The sequence below is a fragment of the Scyliorhinus canicula genome, chromosome 12 (assembly GCF_902713615.1).
Source record: "Scyliorhinus canicula chromosome 12, sScyCan1.1, whole genome shotgun sequence".
NCBI lineage: Eukaryota > Metazoa > Chordata > Chondrichthyes > Carcharhiniformes > Scyliorhinidae > Scyliorhinus > Scyliorhinus canicula.
Window position 1 is genome coordinate 64,900,987 of NC_052157.1, and position 20,620 is coordinate 64,921,606.

General features: G+C 50.0%; 2 protein-coding genes across 2 annotated transcripts; one reads left to right on the forward strand and one right to left on the reverse strand.

The window, feature by feature from the left end:
* The first annotated feature begins 4,242 nt into the window (after nucleotides 1-4,242).
* LOC119974269 (C-X-C chemokine receptor type 3-2-like) lies at nucleotides 4,243-5,196 on the forward strand. The gene has a single exon (XM_038813040.1). It carries the CDS (start codon nucleotides 4,243-4,245, stop codon nucleotides 5,194-5,196), a length of 954 nt encoding a protein of 317 aa, XP_038668968.1.
* A 4,705-nt stretch (nucleotides 5,197-9,901) lies between these two features.
* Nucleotides 9,902-19,022, reverse strand: LOC119974481 (fish-egg lectin-like). The gene is made up of 4 exons (XM_038813396.1): nucleotides 18,849-19,022; nucleotides 14,060-14,287; nucleotides 11,850-12,189; nucleotides 9,902-10,177 (listed from the first exon to the last, which is right to left on the reverse strand). Exons 1-4 carry the CDS (start codon nucleotides 18,952-18,954, stop codon nucleotides 10,036-10,038), a joined length of 816 nt encoding a protein of 271 aa, XP_038669324.1. The 5' UTR covers nucleotides 18,955-19,022; the 3' UTR covers nucleotides 9,902-10,035.
* Between the last annotated feature and the right edge of the window lie 1,598 nt (nucleotides 19,023-20,620).

A 20,620-nucleotide genomic window follows, 5' to 3' on the forward strand; every position in this document is an offset into this window, starting at 1 on the left:
CCCCGCATCCAGCCCTCCCTCTCCCCCCATCCAGCCCTCCCTCTCCCCCCGCATCCAGCCCTCCCTCTCCCCCCCGCATCCAGCCCTCTCCTCTCCCCCCATCCAGCCCTCCCTCTCCCCCCGCATCCAGCCCTCCCTCTCCCCCCGCAAGCCAGCCCCTCCCTCTCCCCCCCGCATCACAGCCCGCCCTCTCCCCGCATCCAGCCCTCCCTCTCCCCCTCTCCAGCCCTTCACCACCCCCATCCCTCTCCCCCACATCCAGCCCTCCCTCTCCCCCCCTCACCCCTCCCCCCATCCCCCCCCCCATCCCGCCCTCCCTCTCCCCCCCCCCATCCAGCCCTCCTCCACTCCACCCTCTACCCCCATCCAGCCCTCCCCCCTCCCCCTCCATCCAGCCCTCCTCTCCCCACCATCCAGCCCTCCCTCTCCCCCCCTCCAGCCCTCCCCCCCCCCCCCCCAGCCCTCCTCTCCCCCCATCCAGCCCTCCTCTCCCCCCCATCCAGGCCCTCCCTCTACCCCCCATCCAGCCCTCCCTCTACCCCCCCATCCAGCCCTCTCTCCCCCCATCCAGCCCTCCCTCTACCCCCCATCCAGCCCTCCCTCTCCCCACATCCAGCCCTCCCTCTACCCCCCATCCAGCCCTCCCTCTACCCCCCATCCAGCCCTCTCTCCCCCCCATCCAGCCCTCCCTCTCCCCACATCCAGCCCTCCCTCTACCCCCCATCCAGCCCTCTCCCCCCCCATCCAGCCCTCCCTCTCCCCCCATCCAGCCCTCCCTCTACCCCCCATCCAGCCCTCTCTCTCCCCCCCCATCCAGCCCTCCCTCTCCCCCCCATCCAGCCCTCCCTCTCCCCACATCCAGCCCTCCCTCTCTCCACATCCAGCCCTCCCTCTCCCTCCCCATCCAGCCCTCCCTCTCCCCACATCCAGCCCTCCCTCTCCCCCCCCATCCAGCCCTCCCCTCTCCCCACATCCAGCCCTCCCTCTTCCCCCCATCCAGCCCTCCCTCCCCCCCCATCCAGCCCTCCCTCTCCCCGCATCCAGCCCTCCCTCTCCCCCCATCCAGCCCTCACTCTACCCCCCATCCAGCTCTCCCTCTCCCCCCATCCAGCCCTCCCTCCCCCCCCATCCAGCCCTCCCTCTCTCCCCCATCTAGCCCTCCCTCCCTCCCACATCCAGCCCTCTCTCCCCCCCATCCAGCCCTCTCTCCCCCCCATCCCGCCCTCTCCCCCCATCCAGCCCTCCCTCTCCCTCCCCATCCAGCCCTCCCTATCCCCCCATCCAGCCCTCCCTCTCCCCCCCATCCAGCCCTCCCTCTCCCCCCATCCAGCCCTCCCTCTCTCCCCCATCCAGCCCTCCCTCTACCCCCCATCCAGCCCTCCCTCTACCCCCCATCCAGCCCTCTCTCCCCCCCCCATCCAGCCCTCCCTCTCCCCACATCCAGCCCTCCCTCTCCCCCCATCCAGCCCTCCCTCTCCCCACATCCAGCCCTCCCTCTCCCTCCCCATCCAGCCTTCCCTCTACCCCCCATCCAGCCCTCCCTCTCCACCCCATCCAGCCCTCCCTCTCCCCCCCATCCAGCCCTCCCTCTACCCCCCATCCAGCCCTCCCTCTACCCCCCCATCCAGCCCTCTCTCCCCACCCCCCCATCCAGCCCTCCCTCTCCCCACATCCAGCCCTCCCTCTCCCCCCATCCAGCCCTCCCTCTCCCCACATCCAGCCCTCCCTCTCCCTCCCCATCCAGCCCTCCCTCTACCCCCATTCAGCCCTCCCTCTCCCCCGCATCCAGCCCTCCCTCTTCCCCCATCCAGCCCTCCCGCTACCCCCCATCCAGCCCTCCCTCTCCCCCCCATCCAGCCCTCCCTCTCCTCACATCCAGCCCTCCCTCTCCCCCCATCCAGCCCTCCCTCTCCCTCCCCATCCAGCCCTCCCTCTCCCCCTATCTGCACTAGTCGACCAAAGAGACGGAGAGATTGGGATAATTTTTATTTTACACAGCACGTTGTGATCTGGAAGGTTCTGCCTTGAAGGCTGGTGGAAGGAGGTGGGAAAGTTTGGAAGGATATGGGGGAAAGAGTGGGGGAGGGTGGGGGAGGGAGTGGGACAAGTTGGATTGCACTGTCAGAGGGCGGGTGTGGTCATAATGGGCTGAATGACATCCTCTGGTGCTGCATATTAGATTTATTAGGGTACGGCACTTAAACACTTCAAACCATAATGAGAGCTTTATTAACAGAACATTTCTAACCTTTTTGTGGAAAACATTTTTAGCCTATAACTTCTGTGTTGAAATTGCCTTTCCTGTGCATCTCACAGATCCTCGAACTTAGCAATGTGAATAAAACTAATTTAACCTTCACCCGTCACATCCTTCACAGAATGTAATCAATGGCACTGTATCGATATGACATGTTTATTTTCATTGCAATATACTTTCGATGTATGTGTAATAAAACAATTATTGATGTCAATCTGACTCCTTTGTCGTAATACAAATACTGACAGCTTTAAAGAGAGTGCTGCAGGGCAGCACGGTGGCGCAGTGTGTTAGCCCTGCTGCCTCACGGCGCCGATATCCCAGGTTCGATCCCGGCTCTGGGTCACAGTCTGTGTGGAGTTTGCACATTCTCCCCGTGTTTGCGTGGGTTTCGCCCCCACAACCCAAAAGATCTGCAGGCTAGGTGGATTGGCCACGCTAAATTGGCCCTTATGTGGCAAAAAAAATGAATTGGGTACTCTAACTTTATTTTTTAAAAAGAGTGCTGCCTACTGATTGTTACAGTGACGTAAAACACAATAAGGTGAACACTGAGCTTTACTCTGTATATAACCCTGTGCTGTACCTGTCCTGGGAGTGTTTTATGGGATAGTGCAGAGGGAGCTTTACTCTGTATCTTGCCCCATGACTAATATGTCCTGGGAGTATTTGATAGGGACAGTGAAGAGGGAGCTTTACTCTGTATCTCACCCTGTGCTATACCTGTCCTGGGAGTGTTTTATGGGATAGTGCAGAGGGAGCTTTACTCTGTATCTTGCCCCATGACTAATATGTCCTGGGAGTGTTTGATGGGGACAGTGTTGAGGGAGCTTTACTCTGTATCTAACCCTGTGCTGTACCTGCCCTGGAAGGGTTTGCTGGGGTGTAGAGAGAGCTGCACTCTATTTATTGCTGTTCTGTAACTGTTCCGGGAGTGTTTGATGGGAACAGTGTAGCGGGAGCTTTACTCTGTATCTAACCCCGTGCTGCACGTGTCCTGGAAGTGTTTGTTGGGGACAGTGTAGTAGGAGCTTTACTCTATTTAACACCATTATGTAACTTTCTTGGCAATGTTTGATTGGAAAGTGTAGCGGGAGATTTACTCTAATTCTAAATTGTTCTCGACCTGTCCTGGGAGTGTTTGATGAGTCCAGTGTAGAGGGAGCTTTACTCTGTGTCTAAACCTGTGCTCTACCTGTCTACCTCTACCTGAACTCAAGTTAATCTTTTTAAAACATACAGTGACATCTTAGCAACCATTAATTCAAATACAACCCCCAAAGAACACAACACTAAGTAATCCTTTAAGCTTTCCTTTTAACATCCATAAGATTTAAAACACCATTTACCAGAAGCACATCAGGTTAAAGTCACTATTGTTATTAGTTTTAAATCACCAGGATCGATTTACAGTCTTTAGATTACAGAGAGAGATTCATACACCTTCTGGCTGTGACTGCAGCTATCCAGCTCTGAAAACAAAACTAAAACACACCCTGCAGCAAACAGCCTAAAACAAAAGTAAAAAGCTGACAGACAGCCCAGCTCCACCCACCCTCTGACATCACTGATAAACATCCATTTCTTAAAGGTAGATTTCTTAAACACCCATGTCTTAAAGGTACTCTCACATGACAATGGGGACAGCATAGACGGAGCTTTACTCTGTAGACTGAGCTTTACTCTGTATATAACCCCATTCTGTACCTGTCCTGGGAGTGTTTAATTGGGACTGTGTAGAGTGAGCTTTACTCTGCATCGAACCCAAGTTTTGATCTCACTGGCCATGTATCAGGAATGTTGTGAATGTTGGATGAGTTCCATTTTCTTAAAAACATTGTAAAACTGATAAACATTTAATATGCTGTTCTGAATCGATGAAGGGTGCAAACCAATTGCTGTTACATAATGGTGGTCTCCTTTCTTTGAAGGATTATTTTGATTTTCCGACTGGCTTTGCGTTCCCTCAGCCTTGCAAACCCATAATGATAGGACAATTCAACAGCCTCTTTATCCCAATCATCTACTCCGTTGTCTTTCTGTTGGGAATGTTTGGTAATGGGATGCTGATCTTCGTCATCGTTCGTCACAAACAAGGCAAGACCCTCACGGACACTTTCATCCTGCACTTGGCCATCGCAGACTTGCTCCTGGTCTTCACTCTCCCCTTTTGGATGGCCGAGGCAGTCAGCGGTTGGGTCTTCGGGAATGCCATGTGCAAAATAACCGGTGGGGTCTTCGCTCTCAACCTGTACAGCAGCATCCTCTTCCTGGTGTGCATCAGCTTTGACCGTTACCTGGCTATAGTCCACGCCATCCACATGTACAGAAGACGCAAGCCTCTCCACATCCACGGCATCTGCCTCCTCATCTGGCTCTTCTGTCTCCTCCTGGCTCTAGTTGATCTCATCTTCCGTGACGTTTACGAGCCCAGCTATTTGGAAATGAAAGCCTGCACTTACTCATTTGGGGTGGAGAGTGCGAAGGCCTGGAAGATATTTTTGCGCCTGGTCCATCACTTCATGGGCTTCTTCCTCCCAGTGGCAGCCATGTTGTATTGCTACTGCATGATCTTCAGGACCCTTTGGCACAGCAATGTGTTTGAGAGGCAAAAGTCCCTGAAGGTGGTCGTCACCATCGTGGTGGTCTTCGTAGCCTGCTGGCTGCCCTACAACGCCGTGCTCTTTGTCGACACCCTCGAATCGCTGGACGCCATCCGGGCCAACTGCGCCATGCTGAATACCCTGGACATCAGCCGCACCGTCACTCAGAGCCTCGGGCTCGTCCACTCCTGCTTGAACCCTCTCCTTTATGCCTTCATCGGGGTCCGGTTCCGTGGAGAGATGCTGAGGGTCTTAGCAGACATTGGCTCCCTGAAAGTATCCAAAATTATCAGTCGCCAGGGCAGCAGAGAGGGAGGAACTTCTTCAGATTTCTGAGAAAACTCTGCCAACCGGAGCATGGCACACTTCAAGGGAAGGTGGACTTTGCCTCATGCCAGGCTGTGCCAGGGTGAGCTCTGCCTCATTCATCAATTCATCATCAAATCCCTGCACAAAACACCAATCTTCAGGTTCGAAAAACCTTGAGTTATCCAAAACTAATTGTCACTGCATCCAACTCTTCAATCATCCTCTGTTACTCACAGAATCCAGTTACCAGTCACCACACAGAACCCACATCCCATTTTGCAAACCTCCCTATCGCTGTCATCTCCTCCAACCCCTACAACCCTCATCCTTGTACCCTCCTCCAGCCTCTGCAATCCTCCCTATCTCTGTAACCCCTTCCAGACCCTATAATCCTCCCTATCTGTGTAGCCCCCTCCAGCCCCTGCAATCCTCCCTATCTCTTTTTAACTATTCCAGCCCCTATAACCCTCCCTATCTCTGTAGCCTCCTCCAGCCTCTGCAATCCTCCCTATCTCTGTAACCCCGTCCATACCCTATAATCCTCCCTATCTCTGTAGCCTCCTCCAGCCCCTGCAATCCTCCCTATCTCTGTAACCTCTTCCAGCCCCTATAACCCTCCCTATCTCTGTAGCCTCCTCCAGCCCGTACAAACCTCCCTTATCTCTGTAACATCCTCTACCCCCAACAAACCTCCATATCTCTGTAACCTCCTCCAGCCCCTACACACCTCCATATCTCTATACAGTCCTCCAGGCCCTACAACCCACCCTGTCCCTCTAACCCTCAAGCCCCTACAACCCTCCCTATCTGTAATATCCTCCAGCCTCTACACTCCTTCCTCTCAGTAACTTCCTGCAAATGCTACACCTGCCCTATCTCTGTAACCTCCTCCAGCCTCGACAACCCTCCCTATCTCTGTTACCTCCTCCATCCCCTACGACCTTCCCTATCTCTGTAACCTCCTCCAGCCCCCAAAACACTCCATATCGCTGTAACCTCTTCCAGCGCCTACAACCCTCCCTATCTCTGTAACCTCCTCCAGCCTCTACAATCCTCCTTATCTCTGTAACCTCCTCCATCCCCTATGACCTTCCCTATCTCTGTAACCTCCTCCAGCCCCTGCTATGCTCTCTATCTCTGTAACCTCCTCCAGCCGCTGACGTTCTCGATCTCTGTAACCTCCTTCAGCCCCTAGAACCCTTCTTATATCTGTAACCTCCTCCAACCCCCTACAACGCTCCCTCTCTCTGTAACCTCCTCCAACGCCTACAACCCTCCCTATCTCTGTAACCTCCTCCAGCCCCTACACAATCATCTGTCCCTCATACCTCCAGATGTGGCTTTGCGGGGTTAGATTTAGTTTGATAAGTGGTCTTGTAAAACACCTTGGCGTGCTTTGCAATATTAAAGCTGCCGTAATAAATCAAGGTTTGGTCCTGGTACATTTGTATATCATGATTTTGTCACTCCTGCTGGTGTCAATGACAGTCAATCTCTAGTTATGAGGAGCATGGACTGAAAGCAGCTATTTCCCTCAGTTGAAGGGTCAGACAACACAGAGGACACACGTTCAAGGGAGGGGCAGGTGCTTTAGGGTGGATTTGAGCAAAACCTTTCTTTAACCCAAAGTGGGCGTGGGGGGGGGGGGGGGGGGTGGTCTGGAATGCACTGCCTGGGAGGGTGGTAGAGGCGGGTTACCTCACATCCTGTATAAAGAACCTGGATGAGCACTTGTCACGTAAACATTCAAGGCTATGGACCAAATGCTGGCAAATGGGATTAGGTAGGCAGGTCAGCTGTTCTTTTCAAGCATCGGTGCAGCCTCGATTAGTGAAGGGCCACTTCTGCACTGTGTTCAATTCTGTGATATGCCAATTTGGGAAAGACTCATTCTTGCCTGTTTGATTGAACTGAAGCTGCAATGGAGTTGCTGCTTCAACTCTTGGTTTATGACAGGTTTCCCCTCTCAATTGGGAGGGGGCAGGGTGGAGAGAGATTCTCGCACAAAAGAATATCAAGAATAGGAGCAAGAGGCCTTTTGACCCTTCAAATCTGCTCCCTCATTCAATAGGATCATGGCTGGACTTCTGCCTCAACTTCCCCCCTCTGTCCCCTTCACTTCTTTAAAAAAAATAAATTTAGAGGAGCCAATTTTTTTTTTCCCAGTTAAGGGGCAATTTAGCGTAGCCAATCCACCTAACCTGCACATCTTTGGGTTGTGGGGGTGAGACCCGCACAGACATGGGGAGAATGTGCAAACTCCACACGGATAGTGACCCAGGGCCAGGATTCGAACCTGGGCCCTCAGCACCGTGAGACGGCAGTGTTAACCACTGCGCCACGTGCCGCCCAGTCCCCTTCACCTCTCATAGTATCCAAACAACTATTGATCTCAGTCTTGGGTATACTGTGATTGAGCAATTGTGGCTCTCTGGGATAGATAATTCCAGAATTACCTCCGGCTCTAAATGGCCAACCACTTACACTGACATTGTGACCCCTGACACTGTGACCCCCAGTTCAGGACACTCCAACCACGAAGGTCGGGGAAACAATCTCACACCATTGGCCCCCTTGTGAATGCGAGTCAGTGTTGATGCAATTCCACAAGATCATCTCTCATCCTTCTGGACCCCAGGGAATATAGGCCCATTCTCTTTGATCTCTCTGCATGGGCAATTCTCTTGAAGGTGGAAGATTGGATAAAACTGCAACAGAATTTCAGTCGTTCCAACATTTAGTTTTTAAGATTTTTATACAAATCAGTGTGAATTACAGCAGGAAAATGGAACTTCATCATTTTACTCAACTCTCTGTTAGGATTAGATACAGAGTGTGGTGAACGTATTGCTACTACAATTCACCACTGTACTGTGTTGTATTATGTTGATGCCCTTGTGAGATCCACCTGTGGCTCAGCCCCCTCGGGGGTGGTATATAAATCTGCAGCCTGTAGGCGGCACTCAGTACAGAGCAGTCACAGATCTAGCTTATTAAAGCCACTGTTCACTTCTACTAATTATCTCGTGTGAATTGATGGTCGCATCACAAAGTAAAGCTCACTCTCCACTGCCCCTATCAAACACTCCCAGGACAGGTACAGCACGGGGTTAGATACAGAGTAAAGCTCCCTCTACACTGTCCCCATCAAACACTCCCAGGACAGGTACAGCACGGGGTTAGATACAGAGTAAAGCTCCCTCAACACTGTCCCCATCAAACACTCCCAGGACAGGTACAGCACGGGGTTAGATACAGAGTAAAACTCCCTCTACACTGTCCCCCATCAAACACTCCCAGGACAGGTATAGCATGGGGTTAGATACAGAGTAAAGCTCCCTCTGCACTGTCCCCATCAAACACTCCCAGGACAGGTACAGCACGGGGTTAGATACAGAGTAAAGCTCCCTCTACACTGTCCCCCATCAAACACTCCCAGGACAGGTACAGCACGGGGTTAGATACAGAGTAAAGCTCCCTCTACACTGTCCCCTATCAAACACTCCCAGGACAGGTACAGCACGGGGTTAGATACAAAGTAAAGCTCCCTCTACACTGTCCCCATCAAACACTCCCAGGACAGGTATAGCACGGGGTTAGATACAGAGTAAAGCTCCCTCTATACTGTCCCCATCAAACACTCCCAGGACAGGTATAGCACGGGGTTAGATACAGGGTAAAGCTCCCTCTGCACTGCCCCCATAAAACACTCCCCGGACAGGTACAGCACAGGATTAGATAGAGTAAAGCTCCCTCTGCACTGTCCCCATCAAACACTCCCAGGACAGGTACAGTACGGGGTTAGATACTGAGTAAAGCTCCCTCTGCACTGCCCCTATTAAACACTCCCAGGACAGGTACAGTACGGGGTTAGATACAGAGTAAAGCTGCCTCTGCACTGCCCCTGTTAAACACTCCCCGGGCAGGTACAGCACAGGATTAGATAAAATAAAGCTCCCTCTACACTGTCCCCATCAAATATTCCCAGGACAGGTACAGCACGGGGTTAGGAATGGAACAAAATTTAATCATCTCCAACTCTTAATGAATTAACGCTTGACAGAATCAAACATCAAGGTGTCAATAAACGACCAATCACCATCTAAACCAGGGGTGGGCAAACTTTTCCGTGCAAGGGCCACATTCAGAAATTCACAATTTTAAAGGGCCGCATAGTATATTAAGTAAAATAATTACTTCACCCGGTTATGATTCTGGGCGCCTCATATAGAACATAGAACAGTACAGCACAGAACAGGCCCTTCGGCCCTCGACGTTGTGCCGAGCAATGATCACCCTACTCAAGTCAACGTATCCACCCTATACCAGTAAGTAACCCAACAGCCCCCCCCATTAACCTTAAAAAAAATTAATTAAAAATTTAAAAAAAAAAATAATTTTTTTTTTAATTTTTCTTTTTTTTTAATGACTTGGTGGGCTGCATAAGGACCTTTGGCGGGCCGCATGCGGCCCGTGGGCCGTAGTTTGCCCACCCCTGATCTAAACATTGAGAATGCTGACCCACCTGGACCCTCCTGCCCCACCCCCTTCACACAGTTCCAGGACATGTGATGGGAGAAGATAACGACTTGAAACCCCCCTTGTGGTTCGAGTGTGTAATCACAATCTGACGTGTTTACATGGAGAGAGACAGAGAATTCTATTATGGATAGAGTGTATTGGAAACAGCTGTTTATCATTACGACCATTGTTGAAATCACTTTCACTGGGACAGGATTAAAGCCAGCATTTAATTCAAAATCCAGCAGATACAGAGGCACATATAGATAGAGAGGACTTCTCTTTAATCAGACTGAAATATTCTGCCAAATGCAGTTCTTCCACGTTGGTGCCACTCGCAACATTCTATTGGCAGCGAATGAGGTTGCCATTGAGTTCGACTAGCCACAGAGTTCCCAGATCAGCGGTCACGTGCCGGAACCTTCTGCCAATGAAGTTCAAATGGACCCATCTTATCCCTTGTGGTCTTGCTGCACTGATTCCAACTCTGCGGAATAAAGGTAGCACAAGTATTTTACAATCACAAATAATCCATTGGTTCCTTTGCCGACCGCCCATGCCATGGCTCACAGCCAGTCCGGATCACAAGCTGCAAAGGTAAGAGGCTGCATTTCACTCGTGGTGACTCTTCACAACTTGACAATTTGACAGGAATTACTGTTATACTGTCGGGAAATGTGGAGGCCAGTCTTTACACAGCAAGACTCCACAAGATCAGGTGGAGTAGCCATGCTAGATTGCCTCTAAATTTCCAAAGATGTGCAGGTTAGGTAAATTGGCCATGTTAAAATAATAATAATAATAATCTTTATTAGTGTCACAAGTAGGCTCACATTAACACTGAATTTCAGTTACTGTGAAAAGCCCCAAGTCGCCACATTCCGGCGCTTGTTCGGGTAGGCCGAGGGAGAATTCAGAATGTCCAATTCACCTAACAAGCACGTCTTTCGAGACTTGTGGGAGGAAACCGGAGCACCCGGAGGAAACCCACACAGACACGGGGGGAATGTGCAGACTCCGCACAGACAGTGACCCAAGCCGGGAATTGAACCCGGGTCCCTGGAGCTGTGAAGCAACAGTGCTAACCACTGTGCCACCGTGCCTCCCCAGGTTATGTGGGGTTACAAGGATAGGATGGGGGGGGGGGGGGGGGGGGGGCGGGCCAAGTCAGGGTGCTCTTTCAGAGGGCAGTGCAGACTTGAGGGGCCGAATGGCCTCATTGTGCACTTTCGGGATCCTACGAACTAAGACACAAGTTAGGCTTGTGTTGAAGCACTGGGTACAGTCTGGTCACAGCGCTTTCAAAAGGAGAAATGTGACTGCACTCCCGAGAGTACAGAGTTGATCTATGAGGGTAGTTATGAGGTATATTTGGATAGGCTGGCCTTGTGGTGAGGTGGGCTAGGGTCCCTGAGCCAGAAGCTCCTGGTTTGAGTCCCTTTCCAGGATTTGATGGCCAAGGAAGGAGCGTTCTTAATGTGACCAAAACAGGTTGAGTTTCAAATCCTTCCAAACACCCCAATGGCTGGCAGTAAGAGCCATAGAGCCTCCTGGTATGGAGTGACCCCCCCCCCCCCCCCCTCCTCACAAGCACTCAGCCTCTGGCGACAGGCTAGTGACCTGTTCCGGGAGTAAGTAGCTGTGGAGGCAGACTGTCTTAATGCACCACTAGTTACAGGAATAGAATTGGAAACTGGATAGGGTGGTGGTCATTTTCTTTTGCAGGCTGAAGGGAGATATTTCTTCAAAGTAAAGTGTAAAATTATTGGGGATCTCGTCAGAGTGGAAAGGAAGTCCCAATTCCCCCCATGGGGTCATAAATGTTGGGTAAGAGGTTGGGAGGTCCGCCAGGGCAATTCTTTCAGAAAGAGGGTGGCGGGGATCTGGAGGGCGATGGAGACGGGAGCCCTCAACATATCTTAAAAAGACACTTGGAAATGTGTTTGAAAAGCAAAGCTACAGATCAAGAACTTGAAAATAGGGTTCAATTGGAGAAACAGCCTGCTAGCCCATCTGGACACAATGGATTGAATGGCCTTCTTCCATTCTCTAAAGCTTCTGTCATTTCTATAATTCTATGAACTGGGAAATAAATATCTTATGACATGTTTATTTTTGAAATAGTGCAACTGGTTTCAGCTATGATCTGAGTGCCGTACCTGCGAAAGACCCTCCAGTGGAGGTCAATTGCATAGACAGTCCCGTCTGTTCCAACCTCAACCATCCGGAATCGACCATTGACCCTCAGCCAATGTGAGCCAAGGCAGAACACCGGCTTGACGTGCAATCGGCAGTAGATATAGCCGCTCGGGTTGACACCCCAGCAAGTATGGGATCCGCACGAGTAGTACTTCATCTTACCCCGGATATGCTTGTAAACTGGAGTGAAAAAGTGTGCTGCTCTGACCGTGTCTCGTTTGTTGGAGCAAAAGACATTGTTCCCTGCGTTAACTCCAGCTATAATCTGATTCCCACCACCATCGATCTGCTTCAGCAGGCCTGTCAAGAGGAAGCACATTTGGATGAGAAGATTACATTCTATTAATACCATGGCGCCACATCAGTGGGTTGATGAGGGTAGATCTCACAGCAAGCAGTCCATTCTTACAATAAAGAGTCGATCTAAACAGTGCAATCTAGCAAACAGTCCACAGAGTCTATTTAAATAGCACGCAATATCAAACTGTCTACAGGCCCTATTTAATCATCACACTACATCAGTCTGCAGGATCTATTTAAAAAGATTCTCTCTGAACTACAGCAAACAGAGCTCACGACAGAAATTACAGCAAAGCTTCCTGATAAAAGAAAGGGATTTTTTTCTAGCAAAACGCAGTGAGTGAAGGATAGTTGCACGATATAGATTATGGCTTGGACTAGTGATGTTGTGATTTGCAGCTCATGTTTTTATGATTTGGACAATGACCAAACTTGGAAAGTCCTTGGGTGGCTGTGTTGTGCTTTGGCTCAGGAAAGGGAGAAAAAGCTTGCACTAATATAGCACCTTACACATCACAAAGCATTTAATTAGTTAATTCATTACTTGAGAGACAATTAAGCCCCATTGAAATGTAGTCAACGCTGTAGGGTAGGAAAGGCAGTAGCCAACTTGCACACAGCAAGGTTTGACAAACAAAAATTAGATAAATGGCAAGGAGTGGGAAACTTTGAAGAAAACTTTAAAATCACAGCTCAATCACTCAAAGAACACGTGCCTGAAATCAAGATCCTTTAGGATATGTCCTTCAATTATTGGGCGGGATTGTCAGCCGTGTGTTGTGGAATTCTCTGCTCCCGCTGCTTGTCAATTTCATTTCCCATTGAAACCCTGGACGGGGGTGCTGCTGACGGGTAAAGAGAATTGCAATGGCCGGAGAATTCAGACACGTTTCCAGTGAAGAGAGGGAACAAACATTCCGAGAATTAGATGCACCTCCGGTGTGGTGGTGGCGGGGGGTGGGGTGGGGTGGGGTGGGTCGGGGTCAGAAATTGGAGGCGAGACCAAAGAGACTTGTGATATACTGACTGCAAAACTCCACTTGCAGAATCAGAAGAGGTCTGACAGAAAACCCTAGATCGAGAGCAATCTAGAAGTTTAGAATGTGGATTGAGTACGGACACCACAGAAATGATGAGAGTCAGGAGGGATACATTGGAGGAAAGTAGAGTGCAGATTGAAGTGGATGCTGCCACACTGGAACAAGTGGAGAAGTTGGCCGACAGGAGTTTGTTGATGCGTTGCTGATGACAGAAGGTTGGGAGTAGATAGAAGTAATATTGGAAAGAGGATGTGTATGTTAACAAGGAAACTAACTTGTAGAAAGGAAAATCTCAGCAATGCAACGTTCTGCATCCATTGTCCTCTGGAACTCAAAAAACTGGATAATAAGCAAAGATCTGTGAACAAAAATAGGTTTTGAAATGCGGGTGCTAAGACGCAAGCTAAAAGTTCCATACACAGCCCAGAAGGCCCTTTTTTTCCCCCCAGTGTAGCTTCACACATTGTTTTCTTCTTTTGGGTAATAGTGCGGAAAAATGGTGGAAGTATTGGCGAAGACTCCTTCCGTGGCCAACCGAGTCCTGACGTTGGACAAAAACCTGGAGTGTCAGGTTCAGAGGTAGGGGGTGCTGGAGGTAGCGGGTGCTACCTACCGTGCCACAGGATCTCTGATAAAGCCAATGAAGAGGTGCTTGAGATTGGAAGAACAAAGAGGAACTTGAGAAAGGTGACATTTAGGAAAGGGAATGCCAGTATATCGAGCACAGCTGGAGTGACACAGAGATCTCTCCTTGAGACCAAAGTGGCGGGCAGTGGAAGGATCTCCTTGACAGGAGTGGCTCCGAGCAGGCTAGACAGAGACGAGCTTACCTGCCATTATAGCCCAGGATCCATCAACCAATTTGTAAACTTTCTGGTCCCTGCCGACGCCCCAGACTCCAGCCGCACCCACGGTGACATGGCCAAGGTTTCCTGGCACTCTGGCCCAAACTTCACCCCTTCTGGTGAAGACGTTACCACGCAAATCCACTGCAAACACCTGGCCATTGCTGGTGTCGATTTGTTTCATGCGCCCTGCGACCTGCCTACAGATAAGAGCTGGAGAGAGAGAAAGAAAGGTCATTTGTCAAAGCCCATCTTCCACCAATGCAGGGAAGGATGGCATATGAATAATAGATGACACATTACCTTGAGGGGGGCGTTGAACAAACTATAATGTCTTCTTTAGGACTTAGGAGCAGGAGTAGGCCATTTGGCTTCTCGAGTCTGCTCCATCACTCTGAGATCATGGCTGATCTGGTCATGGCCTCAATTGCTCTTTCCTTTTGACCCATACCCGTCCCTCCCATAACCATTGACTCCCTTATCTGTCAAAACCTTTCCAATTCTGCCTTGAATAAATGTAATGACCCTGCAGCCTCCAGGCTTTCTGGGTAAGAGAATTCCACAGACTAATGACCATTTAAGGGATCAATTTCTCCTCATCTCTGTTTTAAATGGGATTCCTCTTATTCTTAAACCGTGTCCCCCTGGTTCTCATCTCTCCCACAAGTGGAAAGACCCTCCTGGTACCTACCCCATTAAAGCCCCTCAGGATCTTATATGCTTTATTAAGATGACCCATCATTCTTCTGCACTCCAATAGGCCCAACCTATTCATAAACTAAGCCACTCATCCCAAGAATGGGCTTTTTTCTTTCCAATTTGGGGAGGCCCAGGGGCGGGGTGGGGAAATTATTTGATTGAAGTCTCCCACATAAGAAGCATGAGTGATGGGGAAGTTTGGGAAAATATTTCCACAGTTTGTGGAGTCCAAGGGGCCTTGTTGAAAATTTAGAGTCAGGCTTTTTCGGGGGGAAATTAAGAAGCAAATAGTATCGATGTATTTTAGAGGAAGTTGAACAGGCAGATGAGGGAGATGGGAATGCCGAGTTACGTGGGAGATTTAGGTGAGAAAAGATGGGAAGAGGCTCGATTAGAGCACAGACACCGCCATGGACTGGATGGGCCGAATGGCCTGTTTCTGGGCCGTCTCTCCTGTGTAATCTGATGTAAACACACAAAAGAGGGACAAGTCTGGAACTCTCCTCTCCAATCAGGTAACAAACAGTCAACTCTCTTCCAATTGGCTGGAGGGAAGGCAGCAATCAACATGACAGGTAACCAATGAATGGAGGGTGTGGGCGGGGCAGTCGGAGACTGGGCTATCATGGTGATTAAAACTCCAGGAATGCCTTCAACCAGAGTCTCACATAAGGTGACACCAGGTTAGAGAAAATGATTAAGGTGGTTTGATTCTCAACTCCCATCTGTCCCAGGGCAGTTTGCAGGCATAATAGACAAAACCAGAATAAAACATCCCTTTAAACACCGAAGGATTGGGGGAAGGTGGGGTCTAAAGGCTCCGGAACTAAAACCTCAATCCATTTGCCCCTAACAATCACCCCAGATAATTGGTTCATGGCTGGAAGATATTCCAGAGGCGAATACAACAGTGAGAAGAATTTACTTTTGGGAGAGAGTGAGCGAGTGAGTGAGAGAGAGAGAGAGTGGATGAGAGAGACACAGTAAGAGTGAGTGAATGAGAGTGAGTGTGTGAGAGGGATGGATAAAGAGTGAATGAGAGGGACAGAAAGAGAGCGTGAGAGAGAGTGAGTGAGAGCGAGACACAGTGAGAATGAGTGAATAAGAGAGTGAATGAGAGAGTAAGCGAAAGTGAGTGAATGAGAGAGATTATGGCCGCAATTCAACAAAAAAATATTCTATGCCAGTTTTCGAGTGGGTTTAGTGGGGTGTTTCTCGTCACCTGCAGCACTGAGAAAGACCACACTATTTTTGGCATTTTGCCGGTGTTTTGGGCCTTGGCCTGGAAAAGCAGTCGAAGCTGAACTTTAGTAATTTCCTGCACCGCAAAGCTCAGCTCAGTCTCGGGCGCCGGGAGAATCAGGCCAATGCATATTTAAATGAGCCAATGACTCACTTAAATATGCTTATCTGGATGTCGCCCAGTGACAGCAAGATCTGGATTGCAATGTCTCGTCTTGAGCATCGCAAATCTCGTAAGATTCAACGGCCTCGTCAGCCACCTAGTCAAGTGCGAAGGGGCTGCTAAATCGCGTTCGATGTGTGAAACAAAATAGACTGACTGACAAAGAGTGAGAGAGTGAGTGAATAAGAGAGGCGAGGGAGGGAGAGAATAAATGCGAAAGAGGAGATAATGAGAGATACAGTAGTGAGAAAGAGTGAGAGAGACGGCCATGGAGAATGAATGTGATAGAGATGGGGAGAGAATGTGATATGGTGGGTGAGAGGGAGTGAGTGAATGAGATCGAGAGTAGGAGTTTGAAAGTGGGAGAGCGGGTGAAAAAGGGAGTGAGCAAGAGAATGACAGAGCAGGAGAGTGCGTGAGAGTGAGAGAGAGTGAATGAGAAAGAGACAGTGAGTGAGAATAACAGTGAGTGAGAATGTGCGATATAGTGAGTGAGAGAGTGTGTGAGACACTGAGTGGAAGAGAGCGAGAGAATGAGTGTGTGTGAGATACAGTGAGTGATTGATTTGATTTATTGTCACGTGTACTGAGGTATAGTGAAGAGTATTGTTCTGCATACAGTTCAGGCAGATCACTCCATACAGGAATACATATAATGTATTATAAATACGCAATGTAAATACATAAACATAAGATACTGGGTGCAGCATACAGAATATAGTGCTAGAACTGTAGCGAGGTAGCAGACAAAGATCAGTTCAGTCCATCAGAGGGCTATTCAGGAGTCTGGTAACAGCGAGGAAGAAGCTGTCTTTGAATCGATTGGTGAGTGTTCTCAAACTTTTGTATCTTCTGCCCGATGGAAGAGGTTGGTAGAGAGAAAAACAGGGGAGTGGAAGAGAGTGAGAGAGAGAGAGAGAGAGAGAACGACAGTGAGTGAGAGTGTGTGAGACATGGAGTGAGTGGAGAGAGAGAGAGAGAGTGAAACACAGAGTTGAAGATAGAGGGAGAGAGAGTGAGAGTGATTGTGTGAGAGGAAGAGAGCGTGAAACACAGAGTGGGAGAGAGAGTGAGGGACACAGAGTGAGTGGGGGAGAGAGTGAGTGAGTGTGAGACAGAGTGAGTGGGAGTGAGAGAGCGTGTGTGTGGAGAGAGAGAGAGCGAGAACGACCGTGAGTGAGAGTGTATGAATCACAGTGAGTGGGAGGGAGAGAGTGACAGTAAGAGTGTGTGCGACACAGAGTGGGAGAGTGAGAGCGAGTGAGTGAGAGTGTGCGAGGTGCAGAGTGAGTAGGAGAGTGTGTGAGACAGAGAGTGAGAGCGAGTGAGTGTGTGTGAGACCACAGTGAGTGGGAGAGGGAGAGAGTGAGTGAGACACAGAGTGGGCGAGAGAGTGAGAGCGGGTGAGTGTGTGAGTGGGAGATGGAGGGAGTGTGTGAGACAATGAGTGGCGGAGTGAGTGAGATACAGTGAGTGAGGGTGAGAGAGAGGAGTGGGTGAGAGTGTGTGAAATAGTGAGTGGGGGTGAGAGAATCAGAGAGAGTTTGTGAGAACACAGAGTGTGAGTGAGAGTGAGAAAGAGTGAGAGACACAGAGTGAGGGGGAGAGAGTCAAAGAGATTATGTGAGACACAGAGTGAGTGGGGGTTACAGATTCAGAGGGAGTGAATGAGACAGAGTGAATGAGGGTGGAGAGAGAGTGTGTGAGAGAGAGTGTGTGAGACGGAGTGAGTGAGAGAGAGAGTGTGTGAGAGAGAGGGTGTGAGGGAGAGAGTGTGTGAGATGGAGTGAGTGAGAGTGTGAGAGAGAGAGAGTGTGAGAGTGAGGGTAGAGAGAGAGTGTGTGAGAGAGAGTGTGTGAGGGTGTGTGAGAGAGAGAGTGTGTGAGACGGAGTGTGTGAGGGTGCGTGAGAGAGAGAGTGTGTGAGAGAGAGTGTGTGAGGTTGTGTGAGAGAGAGTGTGTGAGACGGAGTGAGTGAGAGAGAGAGAGAGAGTGTGTGAGTGAGGGTGGAGAGAGAGTGTGTGAGATGGAGCGTGTGAGGGTGTGAGAGAGAGAGAGAGTGTGTGAGGGTGTGTGAGAGAGAGAGAGTGTGTGTGAGACGGAGTGAGTGAGAGAGAGAGAGAGTGAGTGTGTGAGTGAGGGTGGAGTGAGAGTGTGTGAGATGGAGTGTGTGAGGGTGTGAGAGAGACTGTGTGAGGGTATGAGAGTCAGAGAGAGTGAGCGAGAGAGTGTGTGAGGGTGTGAGGGAGAGAGAGTGTGTGAGACGGAGAGAATGAGGGTGTGAGAGTCAGAGAAGTGAATGAGACAGAGTAAGTGGAGGAGGGAGAGAGAGAGAGTGAGACAGAGTGAGTGGAGGAGGGAGAAAGAGAGTGACTGAGACAGAGTGAGTGGAGGAGAGAGAGAGAGTGAGAGCACCAGTAAGTTAAGGACTGAGAGAAAATGAAAAACGATGTGAGCGAGCAGGATTGACAGATAGCAAACCAGAGGCACTAAATTAATGACCCTGAGTGACAGAACCTGTGATGAAAGCTTTGCAGACACATGTTCCAATGGGTACAGTGAAAAGAAGCAGCAGTTCAGGGGGATGTCTGACCCTGAACACTCGGTTTACAGTTTCACATTGCAGTCCCTAAACATTAACACAACTCTGCGTTTAAGGTGTCAAACTCACCCCAAGAGGCTCCAGCACAGAGCAGCAACAGGAAGATGCACACTCTCATTGTCTTGTGGTGTGTCACACACACTGACAATCCTGCAGATGTACAGTGTCCCAACATAATGCTGCAGGTATATTTATTGGGAAGTGCTGACAAAACCCCAATGCTGTTGTGACTTACGAAATTCCCAACAGCTCAGGCAGGGGCAGTTACAATGTCCCAATAAGTTGGTCAGTTTACAAAACTCCCCACAGAATTGTGATTACCAAATCCACAGCAGCCCAGAAAGACTTGCATTGATGGGGTTGTCATGGGAAAGACAACAGAGGGAAAGGGTAGATATTTAATATTCCCTGTCACCACCTATCAGGACTCGGAGAAGGGAAAGAGGAGCCCAGGAGAAAAGAGTAGTTCAGACCAGTATTCTACTTTTCCCATTTCACTGCTTTTTCCTTCTGGGAGGGGACCTGGGAGTTGGGGGAAGATGATAAGCCGAGTGGTGATGACACTATTTGTAATTCAGATCCCCCGTCTAATACTTTGGAGACATGGGTTGAAATTGGAATTTAAATGAAATGGATAAACCTAGAATAAAATGCCAGTCTCCCTCAATATTACCGGGTTCGATTCCTGGCATCTGTCACTGTGTGAGCTGAGTCTGCACATACTCCCCATGTCTGCGTGGATTTCCTCCAGGCGACCCGGATTCCTCCCACACGTCCCAAAAGAGGCGCTTGTTAGATGAATTGGACATTCTGAATTCTCCCTCTGTGCACCCGAACACGTACTGGAGTGTGGCAGCTAGGGGATTTTCACAATTATTTCATTGCAGTGTTAATGTAAGCCTACTTGTGACACTAATGACGATCATTATTATTGTTATTGCCCCTCAGACAGTGCAGCACTGCCTCACTACTGACCCTCCAACAGTGCAGCACTCCCTCAGTACTGACCCTCTGACAGTGCAGCACTCCCTAAGTACTGACCCTCTGACAGTGCAGCATTCGCTCAGTATTGGCCCTCTGACAGTGTTGCACTCCCTCAGTACTGACCCTCTGACAGGGCAGCACTCCCTCAGTACTGACCCTCTGACAGTGCAGCACTGCCTCACTACTGACCCTCCAACAGTGCAGCACTCCCTAAGTACTGACCCTCTGACAGTGCAGCATTCGCTCAGTATTGGCCCTCTGACAGTGCAGCAACCCCTCAGTACTGACCCTCAGTCAGTGCAGCACTCCCTCAATACTGACCCTCTGACAGAGCAGCGCTCCACCAGTATTGACCCTCCAGCAGTCCAGCACTTCCTCAGTAACGACCCACAGACAGTGCAGTACTCGCTCAGTATTGGCCCTCTGAAAGTGTAGCACTCCCTCAGTACCGACCCTCTGACAGTGCAGCACTCCCTCAGTACTGACCCTATGAAAGTGAATAATTCCCTCAGTACTGACCCTCTAACAGTGCAGCACTCCCTCAGAACTGACCCTCTGACACTGCAGCACTCCCTCAGTACTGACCCTTTGACAGTGCAGCATTTCTTCAATACTGACCCTCTGACAATGTAGCACTCCCACAGTGCTGAACTTCTGATAATGCAGCACTCCCTCATTACTGACCGTCTGACAGTGCAGCACTCCCTCAGTACTGACCCTCTGACAGTGCAGCACTCCCTCAGTACTGACCCTCTGAGAGTGCAGCACTCCCTCAGTACTGACCCTCTGACACTGCAGCACTCCCTCAGTACTGACCCTCTGACAGTGCAGCACTCCCTCAGTACTGACCCTCTGAC